This window comes from Rhipicephalus sanguineus, chromosome 3 (assembly GCF_013339695.2).
Source record: "Rhipicephalus sanguineus isolate Rsan-2018 chromosome 3, BIME_Rsan_1.4, whole genome shotgun sequence".
Taxonomy (NCBI): domain Eukaryota; kingdom Metazoa; phylum Arthropoda; class Arachnida; order Ixodida; family Ixodidae; genus Rhipicephalus; species Rhipicephalus sanguineus.
Genome location: NC_051178.1, coordinates 79,020,464 through 79,040,606, shown reverse-complemented (window position 1 = coordinate 79,040,606; position 20,143 = coordinate 79,020,464). Strand labels below are relative to the sequence as shown.

The following is a 20,143-nucleotide window of genomic DNA, read 5'->3' as shown; positions in this document are numbered from 1 at the left end:
GAAAGTGCTTAAAGAAAAACAAATATAAATACCTTCTTGACGCGCGCTGACCCTCCCTTCAAACAGCGTCCCATAAAAATAAAATGATGTTCTTTTTTTATTCTCACGAAGCAAGCACGGACGCAATTGTGCAACTATGTACTTCAGTGGTCGCACACGCGTAGTTCGGTTCGCAGCCTTCGCATAATTTCCAAGGGAAGTTGTCTGCGTGTGTAGAAGAGGGATAGCCGCCTTACTGCGCTGCAGCGGCAATAGGGGAGGTGAAGCCGCTGATACTCCCCATGGCAAATGACGCTACATTAATCTCGACGTTTCGCGACACCTGGAGCGCAGCAGCTCTAGATGCGACACGAGAAGAGACGGAAAGAAGCGTGCTTAAAATGTTGCGCGCCAGGTGCCATGGCCGTCGTGATAACTGAAGCTTCAGTGACCAGCGCTTGCGACATATGAGGTATCTCCGGGGTCACGCTTTGGACGCCACTGAACCCACTAAACCTCTGCTAGTTCCCTGTACCACAGCATACAGTTATTGACATACGGAGGCGTGCACTCTATAGAGTGGAGGGGAGGAGAAAAAGCATGGCGCGCGACATCCGACAAGGGCGACAGCAAGTGCACCCTACACGAGCCCTTTCCTGTGACTCACTGATGCGAACCATGTAACCCCAGGCACAGTTGGAGCAGCGGGAGGGAGGACCAAGAGTGAGCATGCGGCGAGGTGGATGTAATCTGGACATGCAGGATGTCCACCGTGGCTTCAGCGTACTTGAAGTTCTGACTGCTTAATGTCCATTCTATTTTGCACAACCCATAGCTTTACCCATTACATCCCTTTTTTGGGGTTTTTGGCGTTCATGGCCGTGGTGTTTTCCTTGGGTCAAGTTTCTGATTCGCGCCCTGTCGAAGCCACTTAGAAAGACCGTGGTTGAGATCTGATCAGGCAGGGTGTGCATCGGTCTGTGGGGTTCTTGCTTGTAGCTGCTCTTTATGCTAATATTTAGTAAATATATGTCTCCAATTTTAGTTTATATTAAACATCAATGACCACCCCATCATAGAGAATCCTTAGATTAACGCATTGGGTCCTTTTAAATTTGTATTTTGTCAAGAGTTTCGAGCACCTTGCATCGGCGCTTGACAGGGTGATCCGGAAATATGGCACAGAGAAATATGGCACTCGGTACCACAGTGTTAGAAGAGGAGAGGTGGTCAAACGAGCTCCGCGAGCGCGTCGCCGAAACTACTCGAGTTGCTGGCGGGCTCCCCTAGGTTCTCGACGGGTCTGTGGGCGGAATGACGCGCATCGCAAGCTTTCGCTCTTCTGTAAAAGCCAGTTACTGTAGCTATTTTTCTAGCTTCAAGGACATGTTCACACCGATCGCGGAGTACGCAAGCGGCCAAGCGTATTTACGAAGCGGAGAGGCAGCGAGCGCGCGTGGCTGTTCAGACCGACCGAGCTGCCTAGCTGCCCCGCTCTGCCGCGGAGGTGGATCAATCTACGAATCCACGGTGGGCGTGCTGGCACCTTGCGGCACGACGCGATACTGCGCGTGCGCGTCGCGGGACCTAATTGGCTGAGGTCAGAGCGCCCAGTTTTTCCGTGCGCAGAAAAATGGGTCTGGGCGCGATCCGGCCAAGTGCCGCGGGTATTCCGCTTTTGCGAATAAACCGCGTCCGCTTGACCGGATCCGCCTCTCCGCTTGCACACTCCGCGTTCAGTGTCAACGTGGCTTATAACGTTGTTTATGGTTTTTAATAGCTTGTAGTGGTTCTGCCAGCTTTGCCCACAAAATAAGCGCAGCAGGTTTCATAGCCCCTAAACTTTTCTAATAGGCGCGGGCAATCACCATAAGACTGACACAAAGGCCGATCGCATGGAACGCGCTCGTGTTTTTTTTCGGAAGCCTTAACACGTCTACCGGCGAGTCTTCAGCGTCAAAAAATTATTCGTTTATCACGTTCTTTTTTGTAGAGCTGGGCGTAATGGACGTCGATAATGTATGGTCTTCTGGCTGCAACGAAATTTAATTGTAGCGCGCGGTCACGTATTGGTTAATATGGGTGTCTGAATGGCGTGTGTGCAAACAGTAATTTTGGGAAGAATACTGTGCCTGCATATAAAGGATTTCGTATCCTTATTACACTGAGGAAGAAGAAACAGATGTCCTTCATCGTGAACATATAAAAAATACCTCCAATTCAAACGTAATTTTTTGGGCAATGATGCTTTAATCACCGTGAGAATTACAGAATATATGTGTATCCTGCAAAATAACGAAATGAAACAATAAACAGACAAGGAATGATGTTTCTGAAGTCAAACTCCAAGCGCAAATCCGCGCTAAAAGCCCGTTCTGAGCGGCGCCAATTCTTCGCGTTTATGCAAGAGCTCTCTGTTGTGCAGCACTACACCGCGATGGTCTTTCTGAAAGTTAGAGGGGTAAAAATGCATTTTGAGTGCTCGCGAAGCACGCCGGCTATATTCTTTGAAACGCACCGGAGCGGAGAAATCGGCCTATAGTACACTCTTAAAAAAAATTGGATGACCCTCTGTCCTTAAGGGAGGAACGGCGATGTCCCCAATGTTAGTCCTTAAATGGAGAAACCGTTCCTCCCTTTTCAATGAAGAAACAGTTCCTCCCCCGTCAAATCAAGATGGCCTGACACCAAGCCAGTGAAGCGAGCAATAGATTTAGTCTAGCGAGTGCATCGATTCTCGACTGATAAAGAGTATGCGGCACTGGTAATCACAAAAAACGGTCCCGCTGAGCTTAATATCGAACGAGATGACAATAAATCAAGCAGACAAACAACAACGTAAGATACCGACGCGTTTCGTTCGCCCACTTATACGGCAGTCACAGCTGAAGTAGCCGAAATACTGCAAAATAATTGTCACACAACAAGTAAATGTCAGGCTGTCTTTATTTCTCGAAGCATCACTCGGTGTAGCGGCGTTATCCGCGCGTTTACGGGGGCAATCGGCGCTGACGATAACATTTGTTGACAACGCGCTTTCGAGAGCAACAGTCCGACTTTCGTGTTTCAGCTCACCTTCGTACGGCTGAATATCCTTCACAAATCTGCACTTCACATATACACGGTCGCACAGGGCATCATCGTTTTTTTCAGAGGCACAATTTCCTCTAATTGTGTACGCTCCGCTTCTTGCGTGCAGCAGAAATTCATCGGTGCAACACAACAGCATACTCCATACAAATAGATGTACTACATTATGTATACCAAGTGGACCTGTGACAGCACCACAGCCATGAAGTAGAAAGTAGCTCGCGCCATCTAGGGAAAAGCAACGTTACTGAAAAAGTACATAAATGTTTCACAGTATAAATGTAGACCTATAATAGCGCCATAGCCCTGAAGTAGATGGTAACTCGCGCCATCTAGCGAAAAATAAAGTTACTAAAAATATGGTGCAAAAATTGAAGTTTATAGAGTGCTCTACTGTTTAGTATACGATGTAAGGCGGATGTCTACATATTTAGGGTATGCACCACTTAATGCATCTAAGACACAACGTTTATTTCGAACATAGTACTGACACTTTATACAATGCACTGTACATGCTTCATACGCTTCATACATGATCAACACACTCAGTACATAGATATACACAGTACACATATGAACACAGTCGCGGATACACACAATCCCACACAATCCGAAAGCGAAGCGTATAAGTTTATATAGGCAGCAATGCAGACCGGCATAGTGGTGCCGGTGTATGCATTTTTTTCGTGACTTCTTTTCATTTAATGATCGTACGAAAGATACGTCGATATGATATCTAACAGTTGTTGCCAAGAGGCACATATCTTCTAATCTAAAAGTGATTTCTACTGAACGGTGTAATTACAGAGCTGTTCCACTAATGTTCACGCGACCGCTGTGTGAGCGCATTGATTGCGGATAAACCATGTAGCGGACCGAATTAAGGTGCGTATTTTGAAATATGCGCAGAAATAACGAAATGAGTACACAGTAAAGCGTTACACTAAAAGCATCTATGCGTCCGTTCAGCGGTGTTATTTGGCCGCAATGAATCGGGTCGTTATCGTGCGCGAAAATTCATCACTCATACATAATTCGCTTGAATCCAAGCTGCACATAATCGCACGCGACTGGCTACGCCGGGTGTTGTCAGATGGATTCAGAGCGCTGACTAGGCGTAAAAAGCGATGTGAAATTGTCCGCCAGCTGTGCCGATCATCCGTCGAACCACTTGCGGAGCGCAGGTGCCTGAAAAGCGGACACATTATCCAGCGCGATGCTTGAAGAGTACTGTGCAACTTCGACAGAGCTTCGTGATTGCTAATTGAGATAGTTGCGAAAGTAATCGCAAGATTGTGTTAAAACTGTTGAAACGAAGGGCACACCTGTAAGGAGAAATAGACATACTGCCAAAGCCATACCTGACAGGGCAATAACAACTTACTGGAGTGTTGCGCTGCTTTTACTGCGCTACTGAGCTTTCACTGAGAAAAACCATTGGGCTGTAAAATTATTGTACAAGACAGAGAGGACATTACAGATTTTTCACAAAGCAAAAGAAGGCAGCTAGTAAGACGATTCTCCTTTGTGTTAAGTAGTGGAAGAACATGTAGTCCTGTACGGAAATTGTTTTTCTTTATTTATTGGGAAAGGTGGTGGGAGAGGTGGTTGCATGTAGAACTAGCCAATTTGAAAGATTGATACTGGCTTATTTTTGTGTTTGAATGAATCACATGTGCTGCTTACATGTAAGAATAAAGAGTTATTAAAATTAAATTGCTTAATTTAAATTACACCTGGAACTTGATTTAGAAGTGATGACCATGCTTGAATTATTTCATTAAGTAAGAAAGTGTTAATTTAACGGCTCGTTTTTCTTTGTTAGACACAATATTAGTTGTCATTAATATTCGTTAAGTAGGAAAATTTGTAAAATCGAGAAATTTTTCGGTCCTTATATACCTATAATTGTAACGCAGTGACACCCAAAAGCAACCACAGCATTGTATTTGCCATTAATCCACACCTAGTGTGAAAAGCCGGTGAGGGTGGCACAGACCCTCCCATGCAGGGCATAAAGTCAGGAAGCGTCCTGAGGGGGGGGGGGGCGGCCCCCTCTCCATTTTTTCAAGGAGGGGCTCGGCCCCCCTTCAGCTGGTCAACTGCAGCAGAACAGCACCCATTCGACAAGTGCTGTAGTAGTTGATTTTATTGGAAGTGGTAGCTTGTGTAGGGAGTAGCTCTCCAATTTTATTAAAAATGATTTAGTCACGATTGTTGGGTTTATGTGGAGCAACCGAAATGGGAAAACCGGTATCGTTATACTTCTGCATGCATTTCCTTGACACTGCACATGATGGGTCACGGCCCTGTTCGACTAAGCTTCTTGGCTCAACATACTGTTTTCACGCGGCACATGAGCGTTAAGTTACATGCTCATAGATTAGTTCGAAGGTTCAACTTGGTCTCTTTACAATACCAGTCAATTTTAATTTGTTTAATTGTGCATTAAGAGTCTGGTGTTATACCAAAGACGCATGCATTTTGCCTAATTCTTGAGGTAGTAGGCGTGGAAATGAAACATAGCGTTGTCGTACCCAAGGTTCTCAATGCAGCGAGTAAATTAATGGTCTGCATTGCAGCTTGGTTATTTCCTTCAAGCTCGCATATCTCTAACCCTTACCATCCCGAGTTATTTGCAAAGTGCCAATTTTAATCCGATTGATTGGAGCGGTACATTATATAAAAGCCCAAAGAACACTCGAAGTAATACAGTAAAGCATGTAAATTCGAACTCAAAGGAGACTACAATATTGCTCGAAGCGTAGTTCGAATAAGTGGGCGTGACTGCTTGAACAACAGAAACCAAAGGAGCCACCTGTGGACTCGTTATAGCATATTAGGCGCTACTACACGCCTGCGGCAAATTATTTCGTAAATTAAGTTGATGGAGCTCTAACAGCGAACAGAATTAATCGATCACTCAGTTATAAGCCAGAAACAAGCACCGACATGCATTCATGTCAGCAGAGAGCCTTAATGTGGAAGTATATGACGCTATTCATGCTCCAAGGCAATTTTATTTGCATGCTAGAGTTAATGCAATCAAAACTGAAAGAAATCAGTCATTTGCATTTGCTTGCGCTTCTTCTGTAGTGACCCCATGAGCATCGTTTGCAGCTTGCCCAAGAGCTCCAAGGCAGTGTCCAAATTGTCATCTGCCGAGAAATGCTGCTGTTACGGTGTTTTGTATCTCTAGTAAATATTGTTTGGTTTGGTTTTGCAACACATTTTGATCACTGCGGGCCGGCTTCTACGAGGAGCACTGAAAACAAGGGGCTCCCAGTTTGAATTAACAAGCTTTTGGTGTATTGTTATTTGTGCAACATTCATAAGATTCTGTTTAATTTAGTTCGAGAGACAGTTTGCTTTACCACAGAATACATATATATAAAGAGAACGAATGCAGTGATTGCGCTAGCAAGCCAAGCATGTAAACTGTGAGGAGACAATCAGTGATAAAGAATAAAATAACGGAAGTAACTACTGTGTTGTTCCTTGGGAAGCATTTGCAGGGACAAGAAACCTAGTGTTGCCCCTAGCACCATCTGGTCCATGGGAGCACTAGTGAATGTTGAATCCAATAGTTGATTGCATGAGCACGACGTGTGGCCTTGTCAAAATAAAACTAGTGTCATGGTTAGGGCGGCTAGATGCTGTAATGTGACGGCATCAGAGTGCAGACTCTAAGCCCGTCTGCATCAAAGAGATAACCACTTTTACTAATTCAATTCCAGAAAACTTCGTTAAATCGGGTGTGGTGCCAAGTTAGTTCCATTACCTTGAGTTGATGATAACACTGAACTCTATTAATACCTGCTGGAGAATGAAAATTTCCTCATTAGATCAGAAACGTCGTAAAGTCTGCTTTCATTAGACGCATTCCAGCTGTAGGTAACAACGGCAAGCCGAGGATGCCGCCCGGGTCCAAGGGCTTCAAGCCGTCACCTCACGCCATCATCATCGACGGAGAGTGGGACGGGACAGAGGTCAATCCCCTCTTCCCCCCACCTCGCCCGGACTTTTAATAAAGTTTATTCACTCACTCACTCAACTAGTGGCCGCCGTGAAGGAGTTCAGTACCACTTAAAAAGATAAAGCATAAAAAAATGTCGAGGGACGTGGGTCATGACTCAATCAACCACACCTAGGCCTTGAATCTGAATATAGCTCAGGCCAAGAATCTGTACCATGCACCCTGAAAGTGTTCTTTAGCTCATGTGCATTATTTCGAGTGTGTTAGGAACATCCTCATGTACTCATCACATAACATTAGTTTGTGAACTCGCAGATAGCACTTGTTTGACTTCTTGTGCTCTTTTGAGGAATTAGTGCTAAATGAGAGAGGATTCCAAGAGATTTCAAGGTATCAACCCATCATTGGCACAGTCAGTGGAAAGCCAGGGGGTGTCACCTCCTGGTAAGGAATAATTAGTCGGCATGCATACATACACAGACACGCAAAGGTTTGACTACATCAGACTCCCCCAAACCCCCACCCTAAAATAAAATCAAGGTAATTCCCCCTACAATTATGTGCACTGGTTGGACGCACGCTAACCTTCTACAGGGATCTCTGCAAGAAATTTTTTAAAGCAAGCTTTAACGTTCGCTGTTGCCAGGCAAGCTTCAAGAAAAGAAATACTATTGCAGAAAACTTGCTTATAAGGCAAATTCTTTGTTGTAGTTTGCGTATTATGATCAAACTATTCCTTGGATGATTTAATGTGCTGCAACAGCACAAAAAGATGCAAGATGCAACCAGGAGACAGTATGGCATTCAATCAGTGCATAAATTTGAATACTGCAAAGCGCCATTAAATGCAAGCAAAACAGAGATTAGAACAAACACTTTATTCAGCAATGAACCCAACGATCCTGGCACATAAAACCTGCCTTTTATAATAAAACCTGTTTTCAAATGTAAGTTTAGTGAGAAAAAACACTTCACCACCACTAGTTCACATAACATTGATCACGATTAATGATCCTATTATACAAATCACTCCTTCAGCGCAGAAAGCACATGGATGGCTGTAGCAGATAGCTTTGTGCTGTCCAGCCCAAGCACCTTCTCAAGGATGGAGTAAAACCCCTTGGAGTCTGGCTCGTAGCAGATGTCAAGGACCCAATGCAGGCAGAAGCACAGAAGGATCGCTTGGACTGCGTTATCCGCCTTGAGAAGTTGGTTTTCCGTGAGCACCATGCATGGTGCCAAGAATTCCGTATTGTCCCAGATGGCACAGGGATGCGGGCAGTACCACGGTGCCTGAAAAAGTTTAATATTAATTTCTAACAGAGTACAAACATCTCTGCATACAAGAAAATCTTCCAAACAAGAAACTATTTAGTGAAAGTCAAGTTAATTGAATGCTAATCATTTGTTCACCAATTATCCAAGTTAATCTAAGTTAATTGAATGCTAATCATTTATTCACCAATTTGCATAGCTCATCGTGAATACTCACACTTGTTTTTCGTAATCTTAGCACACAGTACATGACTAGTGTGTGAAACCTCAATGCCCTGGCTTCATTCACCCATAAATTCCAAAGTTTCATTACACATGGAAACAACAGCATGAACTCCCTTAAACACTTTAAAATGTACACCTTAATTGCTGTTTCATAATAATTTCTAGCTTCCAAATGTGTAATAGATCTAGCAAATACTACCTATACAGTAGACCAGGGGTTCTCAAGCTTGTTGTCCCGGGGCACCCCGTCTAACTCCATTAAGTGCCAAGGAACCTCCCCCCCCCCTCCTCCGCTCGTATGCAATCATTTTTCATTCGGTTCACACCACATTCACGTGCAATGAATTCAAAAGCAAGGGTATATAAAAAATTTATTGACTGACATGCAACTGAAGACGCTTTCCTTGCACTAACAAATCGATGTTCTAGATGAACAATAAATTTATTACACAGCTCGCACGTTTGTTATGCCCCAAGATGTGCTTATTGACAGCCGGGCATGAGCAATGGAAGTTCCTTAGATAGATTGCACCTCGGGTTCGCCAAGTGACTAGGCGAACCATTAGTGAGTGATTTGACGGGTGCGGAACCAGGGAAAATTGATTCGCAGCTTGTGAAACCCCGAGGAGAGGCCTGTGCAGGGGCGGTGCCATGATTTTTTTATTAGGGGGGGGGGGGCACCCACGACAAGTGGGTTCCTTCAGGGGGGCAGGGCAGAGTGAAACTTGTGCGATGTGTTTTGAATATGCTTGCTCTTAAGGAGGCAAAGGGGAGGGAGGGGCAGGCACCAATTTTAGGAGGGCTGCTGCCTCCTGAGCCCTCAGCTGAAACCGCCCTTGGGCCTGCAGAATCCCTAGGTTTTGCGGCGCCCACATTGAGAAACTATGCAGTAGACCCTTGATATGAGAAGTCTGGTTAGTAAAATTTTATGACAGCAGAAGTAATGCGTGAATATTTTGCAACATCCCAACTTCCCCTTTACATTCAGAATTATTATACTCCTTCCTTCTCAATTATGCCATTTTCTGCCAAGCTTCAAGCGCTTACATGCACAGCCCTTCAGTGACTGTTCCCATGTTGAAACTTTTTTAGCACACACAAAAGACGAAGGACACAGAAAGAAGGTACAAAACAAGCGCCTTCTTTCTTCTTCTGTGTCCTCCGTCTTTTATGCGTGCTAAAAAAGTTTCAACATGAATTCATACCAACTCGCCCAGCTCTCAGTTTGACTGTTCCCACATTATGCAAAACACCTGTACACATGAAATTATAATAGTACTGTAGGAACAATTTCGGTTTCGGTTTCACCGCCAACGTCTGTCAACCACGAGCGACCCTGGTGTGCTGGCGGAGGGCGCGGTCAATATAAACATCATCTCGAGTTACACCCGGGGTCACGGGAGAACACCAGACGCTTCCGAGGGACAAGACGCGCTCGTGGGGCCTCACACAACTCAGCCATGTATACTTAGTAATAAACAGTTAATCAGTTTAGTGTAGCCAGAAAATCATTCCTCTACAGTACCTATCCCAGACATATACTCCACAGAGGGTGAGATCAGTATGGTGCAATTATTTCAGGAAAGGTGGCTATGACTACATGTGCAATGTTATGCTTATTTGGCTCAGTATGCATTGGGTCCTTTCTGTGCATTACACTTCATCAACCAATAAAAATCACTTAGTTGCTATATGCCGTACTACACCCCAAGTTGACGCTAGAACAACGTCGCAAGTAATTACATTCTGCTACTTCATACCTTGCAGGTTGATCTCTCATGTCATGCTTCAAAATGTCTCATGTTTTATTGTTCTAAGGTACCTCAGGTGTTATTCTTGTACCAGTACTACAATGAAACTGGAGAGATGGGAAGAGAGAGGGAGATAAAGAGAAGAGGAAGGCAGGGAGGTTAACCAGAAGAATTTTATCACCCATATTTCAGGCTCCAAAAGTAACCTGTTAGTCTGACCACAAACCAGTGCCATTTAGTTTTATTCCAATGTGGCTAAGGATACAGAAACAGGATGGGACAACTGTCTCATTTGCTTGCTCCTTTTTATGTGTGCTATTTTGTTTTTGCCAGCTGGACAACCTGGTAGTACAACATAGTAATTATTTTCTAATGTGGCAAAGCTTTGTGTTCTAGTGATGGGCAGGTTCAAAGTTACAAGCACAATACAAGGAAAAGTAAGAAATTTCCTTTAGAACTATGCGATAACCAAGGTAATAAAGCAGTATTGTGAAATAGTGCGACACACTTGATGTTTAGAATAACAGAGAGCTGAGCTAGTTGGTAAGTATTCATTCTAAAAATACAGGACAGGGGGGGGGAGGTGATTGGAGGAGCTGCCTTAGATGATAGTCACTGCAAAACCCTAGCCTTAGGTCCTAAATACTGTTTTAAGCCGAACCTGAAACCAATAGACGTTTTAAGTTTGCCGCGTACAATCACTAGACTTGTTCCTGAAGAAGACCGTTCCCACTGCATTTCAGACTGCGTTGCTAGCATCAAGGGTTCTAATATGCATCTCAAGTGTTCTGATCCTATCCGGCCTTTGGTTGATTACTGTGTCGAGAAGAAACTCAGGCCAGTAATTTCAGATAAGGAAGAATATTTTGTAATTATGCTGGACAGTTCGTTCTCAGAAAAAGCATTAACAGCCATAGAAAAGAATTTTAGGACGGTAAAACTTAAGCCATCGGTAGTTAGGCAACGTGCTGTCGACCTTTTGTTAAGACATAATCTTGAGAGAATAGCTTGTAATGTCAAGAAGGCTAAATCACTTACTTTAGAATCGTTTTTTTCAGCCAAAACACATAAGAACGAGATTCCGTTTCGAGCAATTGTTTCAGAGCAAGGCACCTGGCAAGTCGCTGTATCTAGTTATTTGCAGAACTGCTTAACCTATTTGAGTTTTTCAGACCCTTTTCGTATGCGTAATTCTCAGGCGCTAGTTCAGTTGCTCTCAGAGGACAACCCCGGCTGTTGTAAAGCTTTTAGTATGGATCTTGAAGACCTCTATTATTCTTTGCTGCATGAGGACTTGTTAAAATGTGTTAATGAATGTATCAACGAACAAGGGCAGCAGACGGTTTTCACCGATAAATGTGGTGTTTCTACCGAGGCATTTCTAGAAGTCCTTTCCATGTATATAAAGTCGACGCTGGTAGGTTGGAAAGAAGGCGTTTAGTTCAAAAATCAGGGATATGTATTGGTTCTAAGGTTGCTCCGCTTCTTAGTGATTTATACCTTAGCAAGATTGACAATCTTTTGGAAGGCGCCTTAGGTAATTCGGTTATTAAGGTTTTTCGTTATGTGGACGATTACTTGATTTTTTGTAGTGGTGGGGACTGAAAAGATGGTAACTTCCGTGAGCGAAAAATTTGAGTTAAATGGAGGAGGGCTGAGCTTTACTAAAGTGGTGCCTCAGAATAATGGAATACAATTTCTAGACATTTCCTTAACATTCCAGAAGAACCACGTGTGCTAGCAGTATTCTCCTAGATCTTCGAAACCGCTGTTAAATTTTTCGTCGAAGCACTCGAAGGTTGTAAAAAACGGCATTGCCATGTCTTGCCTTAAGTCAGCCCTCACCAAGTCGTGTAAGCACAAGTGGAGTGCTAGCTTTAACGCACAGGTTATGCGTCTTTTAGATGTAGTGTATCCTCGTGATGCAGTGGCCACGGTCGCTGAACGTTTAAACAAGTCTATTGTGTTAAGTCCGAGCATGGTTGCAGAAAGCGATAGGAAGAAACGTGTCATAGGTATACCGTACATTCATTGCATATCTCACAGGCTAAAGAAAGTAGGAAGTAGATACGGCGTTAATGTTGTTTTCACGGCTGCCAATAAACTAGGTAAGATTTGTGCCGCTGTGCAGAGGAAGAATGAGCGAGTAAAAGACAAGAAGCGGACCGATATTTGTTTCGTAAAACACACCAACAAATTCACTGATTGCCGTACGAGTGTGGTGTATAAGGTCCCTTTCAGCTGCGGCCGCTTCTACATAGGACAGACGGGCCGATGCATTAACCAGAGATTGTTGGAACATAAGAGATCGCTAACAGGAGGCTCACCTTCTAATCTATCCTTACATTGTCGAGATTGTAAGTGCACGCCAAAATTCGATGAATGCGCAGTGTTGTACCGGCATAGAAATGAAGAAACGCGCCTGATGATTGAAGCATGGCATATCGAGAATAGTGGTAGCGCATGCGTGAGCCAACCGTCGATTAACTTGCATAAAGATGAAATCAAATGCCTTAACAGTTATCTTCCACGTAGACCACCATGCGTGCCGGATTGATAGGTTCGCCTGTTGCATGGGCATGCACGGATAAGTTTTCGTGCCTTCTTTCTTTACAGCTGTTGTGCGTCTCTTCAGTTGTTAGTTGGTGTTTGTTGTCCTGACTTCTTTGTTGTGTCCGTGTTTGCACGCCCTGTCTTTTTAGAATGAATACTTGATGTTTGTTATGACTGCAGGAGGTGCAAAGATGCTCTTTCACCCTTAAAAGATCCATGAAAGGGGAAAAAAGCTGCAGAACCAGTACTATTCATATTCCCTATGTGGCGGCTGCTGCCCTTCTGGGAGGCGTAGGGCTCCTCAAACAATGTTAATCAGACCCAGTCATGTTATGCTATTACAACCAAGAGCACTGTGGAAATGATCCTATGAGCTTTGACAATGGCTTACTGTGTCTTTGAGGAATGCCGATGATTTTTCTTTCACGGTGCGAGGAAGAGCCGTGAGAAACGCAAGAGTTGTCAGCACTGCAATATAAAAAACATTGTATAACAAGTGAAATATTATTTTTGTTCAGGAAAGGCCCTTGTGTTCGTACATTTTTTGTCGTCCTCACTTGTGCCTTCAGCCATTTCAAGGAGCTGTGAAGTTCTTGGCTCCATTTTCTTCTTCATCATGTTTAAGATCTTGTCAATATGCTTCTGTGCTGCATCCACAAGGGTTTCCATTGGTGGCTTGCCACCAAGCAGTTTGAACTCATGAAAGATCTGAAATAACAGATGCAGGACAGTATAATAATACTGATACTGCGAGATACACACAGCATCTGAAACTTGCCAGCTCAGGTTTTTCAAGCGCCGGATACTGCTGCAGCAATTCAAACATTGATGGGCTCGCTTCTTTGACCCAACGCCGCCGAGCATGAAATGTCCGGGTCATTGAGTCGATGAGTTTCTCCAGAGATGGTGTCGCACATTTCATTTCCTGCTCCATGGATTTTGTGTGCATCTTCACACTCTGCTCATCTTCAGTTGATGCAATACTTTTCAGGTGTTCCTGTAACAAAGCAAGGCATTCTATGATTGTTAAGTTACAAATGTGTCTCCGACAAACACTTTTACTGGTAACTTCACAGCTGTCTCTTGACGTGATCGTACGGTGCAGCACTATATCAACGTTTAAAATTTCAAAATCCATCCAGTGAAAGCAGGCTGCAAGCAAGTAAATGAACTACTTTACTTTTATGTTACAAATATATTTACTGCTCAAGTTGCATATGGTAGCAGAGATTAAATAAATACTATAGTAAGGTGCAAACTGTATGTCTGGTACTGCAGCTGTTTGAATACGTCATATTTTTTACAAAAAAGTTTTTGATTTCTTGTGCATACCGCACCTTTGCTTTTCTTTTAACATTTGCTATGCTGTAGCTCTATGGGAGTTGGACCAGGTACAGAGCACTGAATGAAGAAGCACTTACTTGCACAGCCCTTCAATGACTGTTTTCACATTATGCAGAACACCTGTACATGTGAAATTATGATAATAGTACCTATTCCAGATGCATACGCCACAGAGGATGACATCAGTATGGTGCAATTAGGACAGGAAAGGTGGCTATGACTACATGGGCAATGTTACGCTTATTTGGCTCAATATGCTACAGTTGGCTATACTATATGTCGTTTTGCCTGCATTAATATCTTCATCAAGGTGCTTGAAAAACAAGAGGAAGAAAACTTCTCTTTGGCACGAGCGCGCGCTCAGATGGCTATGCTATGTATTGGTTTTGCCTGCATTACGCCAAGCGACGACGACAGCATAGGATCACAGCCTACGACAGCCCAGCACCCTAAAACGCTCCGCACTTAAAATCCAGAATGTACTGACTTCGCTGCATAGGCGTTTTGCTGACGTCGCCGAAGATGATGATGGAGGACCGTGCTTGCTGTATTTCTGTCGCATTTCTGCCACCTGCCCATCATTCAAAAACTTTTTTCTTTCGAACTTGCACTTGAATTTCAAGGCATGGTGCCATGAATCCTGCACGTTGACAAACAGGATATCAAGAGACGGATCACTTAGTTTATTTTAAAAGTCAAGAAAATTAACATAAGTGTTACAAATATTTCTTAAACCTAGGTTTATTTTCTTGACTTTCTGTTAACGCACAGTAAAGTATCCCAATATGTTTTAAGTAAAGTTTGCAGGCCTAGGCTCTGATTAAAAACAGAAGCTTTGCAGAAAATGCAGGCAACAGTTACTTTGACAGACCCACTAACTTAGTCATAACCTAATGCTTCATACACAATATTAGGTACTTATCATGAAGTAAAAAGGTTGTATACTTTTGAAAAAGGTGTGATAATTGCACTTTTGTTATTTAATTAAAGAATTGTGAGCGCTGGTACCTTAAGAAATGCAGAGTAAATATCACGATCCTCGTTGCATGTATACTTTGAATCTTTTGTCACCACTTCTACATTGCCACAACAGTAAAGTTTCTGTAAACAGCTGATAAGTAAACATAAATATTGGGAATCTGAAACTTACATATCCAGACCCGAGTGAGTCTTTCAACACAACATGATGAAAAACAAGCTGCCGAGCAGCTTCCTCATAGAGCTTTCCTGGATACCTGTACAGGGAACCAAAAGGAACAAGTGATGGAAATAACGTGTTAGCCATGTTTGCCACAGTACCATATATATATTCATGTCAGTGCTAAGCTTCCATATCGCAATCTTGATCAGATGCAATCCAGCTTATGGCGACTTTGGTCTGATTTTTCTGTTCGTGCGTTTCACCACACCCTTGATTGCTTTATAAAAAGGGGAAATGCTATTGTGCCCATATAATCTTCACTGTTGTTGCTGTCACCACACCTCAGGTAACGTTCGGCAGCAAGCTCACAGGCATATTAATCCCCAGTACCATCTATGGCTTAGACGTGACTGTGACATCAATGCTTCTCACACATGTTACACCTGACATGACTGCACATGTTACATGCTCATACATACATGCAGACAAGCTTCAGTTGTGCTATTTTAAGATGTTTTGTTGAGGCATTAAACTTATTTCTTAAACTTCTCTTAATATTTCTTTCTGCCACATTGTGGATGCACCTCTTGTATAATAATGGCCTCGCCATGAACAATGTCCTTGTGGTGGCTGTGAAAGCTCTCATTTCACTGTTCTGTAGAAAATTTGAAGCAGGGCCATTATTCAGACATTCTATCTAGTGACTCACTGTACTTTTTGCTTCTTGACTACATATTTTACTGAAAAGTCTTTTTTATTACAAGCCCACAGGTATAAGAACTATACAACATTTGCTGTTGTCTTTTCATATAAATACTTGTTACATATTGACACTCTGTTGAACTCTCATGAAATGATCTAGGAGTGGAGAGAAGGACAAAAGAAAGGCAGGAACGTTAACCAGGGCTGAGCCCAGTAGGCTAAGTTGCACTGGGGAAGAGGGTAGGAAACTTACAGAGGAGGAGAGAAAAGTCACTGTTGCAGCCAATGTAACAGTTGCGCATAACCTAAAAGCACTACTAAACAACACCAATAAGTTTGGCAGGGCATATTGTCACAGAGCACAATGATAAACAACAACATACTCACATTGTGTAACGGAAAAGGTCAAAACTGAGCCACTCGATAATGCGACGACGGAAGGTTGGTGTGACTTCCGACCTTTTTGTCACCTTTGAAAGGTTATACAGGATATCCTTGGGGGGCGTGGGAAGAACATAGTTCTTGGGATCTGGTGTAGATTCTTTTTCCACTGCTGCAACTTCAGGCCTGGAAGTATTAAGGTGACCTATGAAAGCAACCTGTCTGCTCGAAAATAAGTAAAGGAAAATCATTTTAAGATTATTAATAGTGGGAGTTATCTGTAACTCAGAGTTGCACTGATCTTGAATTCAAGAACCGAACCTGCGCGTTATTCGAAGGTCGCAGGTTCGGTCCCTGCCGGCGGCAAGTTATCTTTTCGTCCACTTTACTTTCTTCACATTTATATTCCAACTATTACAAATAACACCCCCTATACTTTCCTTGGCATTGCTGTCTGTTAGTTCCCATTAATATTGTGTCTAACAAAGAAAAACGAGCCGTTAAAAGTAATCTTATTTCCTTCATTCATAGCGAGGGTCTCGTTCTGGCAGACCTGATGCCTTCAGGTAGTATGCGAGGGATTATTGGTCAGCTGCCTGCTCGTAAATAGATCACGTGCTACGTGACGCCAAAAAGGCAGAAAAAAGAGTGTTCCACACTCGCCGCCATGGCTGCGACTGGCGCTGACTGACACTCCTAAGTTTCAATTCACATATATACCCTATAAAGTGGACGGGGAGATGACCGCCGCCGTAGCTCAGTGGTAGAGCATCGGACGCGTTATTCGAAGGTCGCAGGTTCGGTCCCTGCCGGCGGCAAGTTATCTTTTCGTCCACTTTACTTTCTTCACATTTATATTCTAATTAGTACAAATAACACCCCCAATACTTTCCTTGGCATTGCTGTCTGTTAGTTCCCATTAATCTCATAGAGTTAAGTATTTCTTACACTGCTTCAGCTGTCACAGGTGGATGCTGCATTGGTGGTTCTTCCAGCTGCACTGCTCTGATCTTTGAGCCTGCTTCTAAAGTTGTGCTTTCTTCCCAGTCCAGGAATTCGCGAAGTACAGTGTCATACACCTGCACATAAATGACCAAGAAAGTAAGCGTACACTGCCAGACAATCATTGCATGAAAGTTGCGGACATGAAAGCCTACGTATCAAAGTAACGTGGTGAAAGTTGGAAGGCAAGAATATTTAAAATAAATTCAGGGGCTTTATGTATTAAAATCTACATAAATATATTATGGTTATGTATGTGTAGGTGGATTAATCTCCAGATTAATCTATACCATCTGGGGTCCTGTAACGTGCATTTAAACATAAGCAGAGTAATAATTGGGGCTAGAAAGTTCATGCTGACTTTTTTTTTTTATGTGGGTTAACTCGCAATACAAATAACATGAGCTAGCTATAAACACAACTGAAGTAACATTATTGCGTTCGGTCAGCCCTGAAGAGGAAGTAACCTCATAGATTAAAGAGCTAATGGCTGAAGTGCTGATCGAAGCAATAAAAAAGGGAAAAAGTGAGTTCTTCCACAGTGCTCATGAAGGCATGTCAAATTGAAATACACAGGGTAATTGGTATTTCATGATTATATAAAAAACAAAAATACGTCACACACATACTGTGTCTGTGTTTTGTCTTGGGTAGAGTGCAATACACCTTCAAATATTTTCTATTATGTTAAAAGCTCAGCAGCTGCACCCTCGCTACGAGAGGACAAAGGTTCCGTGATATCATTTAAGCGATACACCCATGCAATATGGTTTTAAAAAAAGTGAATAAGGGATTGCCAGCAATCTCTTTCTGAAATGCAACGGAGGATATCTCACCTGGAAAAGAAGATTCTCCGTTGTTCTCGCTTCTGGGAACTTCAGAAGAAACGCGCTCTTTAGAGTTTCCAGGGTGTGAGCTTCTGGAATATGTAGCTGACGGCAGAATTTGCCGAAAAATGCAACGCATCTGAGCATTTCACAGCGTCAAAAAACAAACGAAAAGAACAGAAGAGCCGGCAAAGCGTACGACGCAAATTCTAAATTAACGCACGAAAACGGAACTATAGACACTATGAGAGAAAAGTACGCCACGGCATATCTTCGCATTGCGCGCAAGCGGCTCAAACAAGTTACGCAATATGTATATCAAAGAAAACCATTTTAAAAACAAACTACGCATTTTCAACTATTCCATTACAACTTCAAATGTTCTTTTTTTTTTTTTTTGCTGCAATGCGTTATCTCACACACAAAGCTACGGCAACGGTAGAAATCCGAAACTGCAGCCGAAACAGCCGTACCCGATCAGCTGACTGTCATGAGTGATTCGCGTTTGCCAGCAAATTAGCTGTCACTGCCGCCTTAATTGTTGCTGTCACCGCCCATCTCCGGTCGACGATTGTCAGCTTGCTGGCCCGAATACACTCGACGATCATCGATCACGGCGACATGAAAGTGACCTCGCGATAACAGCAGACAAACATACCGACCTGCTGTACGTCGAGAGTGCGTGAATATCAGTTTCACGATTTCTTTTGTGTGCCTGTGTGTCGTTCGCAGTTTCGTGCTGGTACCTCTGTGGCTGTGTGTGTGCTGTCCCTGTCTTCAGCGTGAGACGTCAATCGCTTTGCTGCTGAATACGTGTGCAGCAAGTGGCACATGAGACACTTCATTGACGGTAGCAATCCGAAACTGCAGCCGAAACAGCCGTACGCGATCAGCTGACTGTCATGAGTGATTCGCTTTTGCCAGAAAATTAGCTGTCACTGCCGCCTTAATTGTTGCTGTCACCGCCCATCTCCGGTCGACGATCGTCAGCTTGCTGGCCCGAATACACTCGACGATCATCGATCACGGCGACATGAAACTGACATCGCGATAACAGCAGACAAACATACCGACTTGCTGTACGTCGAGAGTGCGTGAATATCAGTTTCACGATTTATTTTGTGTGCCTGTGTGTCGTTCGCAGTTTCGTGCTGGTACCTCTGTGGCTGTGTGTCCCCGTCTTCAGCCTGAGACATCAACTGCTCTGCTTCTCAAAATGTGTGCAGCGAGCTGTACCTGAAGAGCTTTATTGATGCTGACTCCAGTGTCAACTATGTGCAATTCACAACGTGTTCCAAGTTGAGCAAAAAAAAAAAAAGGCAATGCCAATCACGCAGTGCCCAAGGTGCACATTTTGGGGAACTTCCATCAAGCGGGTTGTAAACCACATGAGAGTCCACAGCATCGAGCCAGATTTTCACGTGTTGTGTGGAATAGACGGTTGTGCGAAATCATTTCGGCGTTACTTCGCCTACAAGAAGCACGTGTATCGAGTGCACAGAAATGCTGCTGGCCTTATAGTCAACGAACGTGCAGCTGACTGTGGCCCCAATGAAGAAACTGAAGATGTTTCTATTCCTGCTGCCCCAACCTTGTCGGAAGCACATAGTCAAGATTCTGCCTCGAACATTTGCTTCGTGACCAATATCAAGAAACAATTGGCCATGTTCTATGTCAAAGTAACAGAAAAGCTGAAACTGCCATTCAGCACCACTGATGAAATTTTTTCCATTCTGAAGTCTCTAATTAACGATGTCATTGATGGGCTAATACAAAGAACAGTGAAGCTCCTCATGGAAGGAAGTGTGGCACCATGCATAGTGGAAAACCTGCCACGTCAGCTGAATGCTACTGATATAGTGAGCAACATATTTTCCGACTTGGAAAGCACCCACAT

At 43.4% G+C, this 20,143-nt stretch overlaps 1 protein-coding gene across 3 annotated transcripts; it reads right to left on the bottom strand.

Annotated features, from left to right (window-relative positions):
* Positions 1-7,908: 7,908 nt before the first annotated feature.
* LOC119386775 (uncharacterized) lies at positions 7,909-18,732 on the bottom strand. 3 transcript variants are annotated; one of them, XR_005182372.2, is made up of 10 exons: positions 18,256-18,732; positions 17,366-17,496; positions 16,424-16,603; positions 15,344-15,428; positions 14,681-14,833; positions 13,628-13,846; positions 13,389-13,557; positions 13,241-13,317; positions 10,306-10,403; positions 8,235-8,338 (listed from the first exon to the last, which is right to left on the bottom strand). XR_005182372.2 is itself a non-coding variant. In XM_037654049.2 (9 exons), the coding sequence occupies exons 1-9, from the start codon at positions 18,391-18,393 to the stop codon at positions 8,072-8,074; spliced, it is 1,419 nt and encodes a 472-aa protein (XP_037509977.1). In that variant the 5' UTR covers positions 18,394-18,732; the 3' UTR covers positions 7,909-8,071. The 3 variants fall into 3 exon arrangements, 2 of the variants coding, with proteins under 2 accessions (XP_037509977.1, XP_037509979.1); XM_037654049.2 differs by lacking the exon at positions 10,306-10,403 and having other exon boundaries at positions 7,909-8,338; XM_037654051.2 differs by lacking the exons at positions 10,306-10,403; positions 14,681-14,833 and having other exon boundaries at positions 7,909-8,338.
* Between the last annotated feature and the right edge of the window lie 1,411 nt (positions 18,733-20,143).

What these genes read in the sequence shown, in the direction of transcription:
- LOC119386775 (XM_037654049.2), bottom strand. Translation starts at nt 18,393, where the DNA reads ATGCTCAGATGCGTTGCATTTTTCGGCAAATTCTGCCGTCAGCTACAT. An exon ending in CCTGTGACAGCTGAAGCAGT is followed by an intron (nt 16,604 to 17,365) that starts GTAAGAAATACT and finishes TAATACTTCCAG; the next exon opens with GCCTGAAGTTGCAGCAGTGG. An exon ending in CAAAACGCCTATGCAGCGAA is followed by an intron (nt 13,847 to 14,680) that starts GTCAGTACATTC and finishes GCTTTGTTACAG; the next exon opens with GAACACCTGAAAAGTATTGC.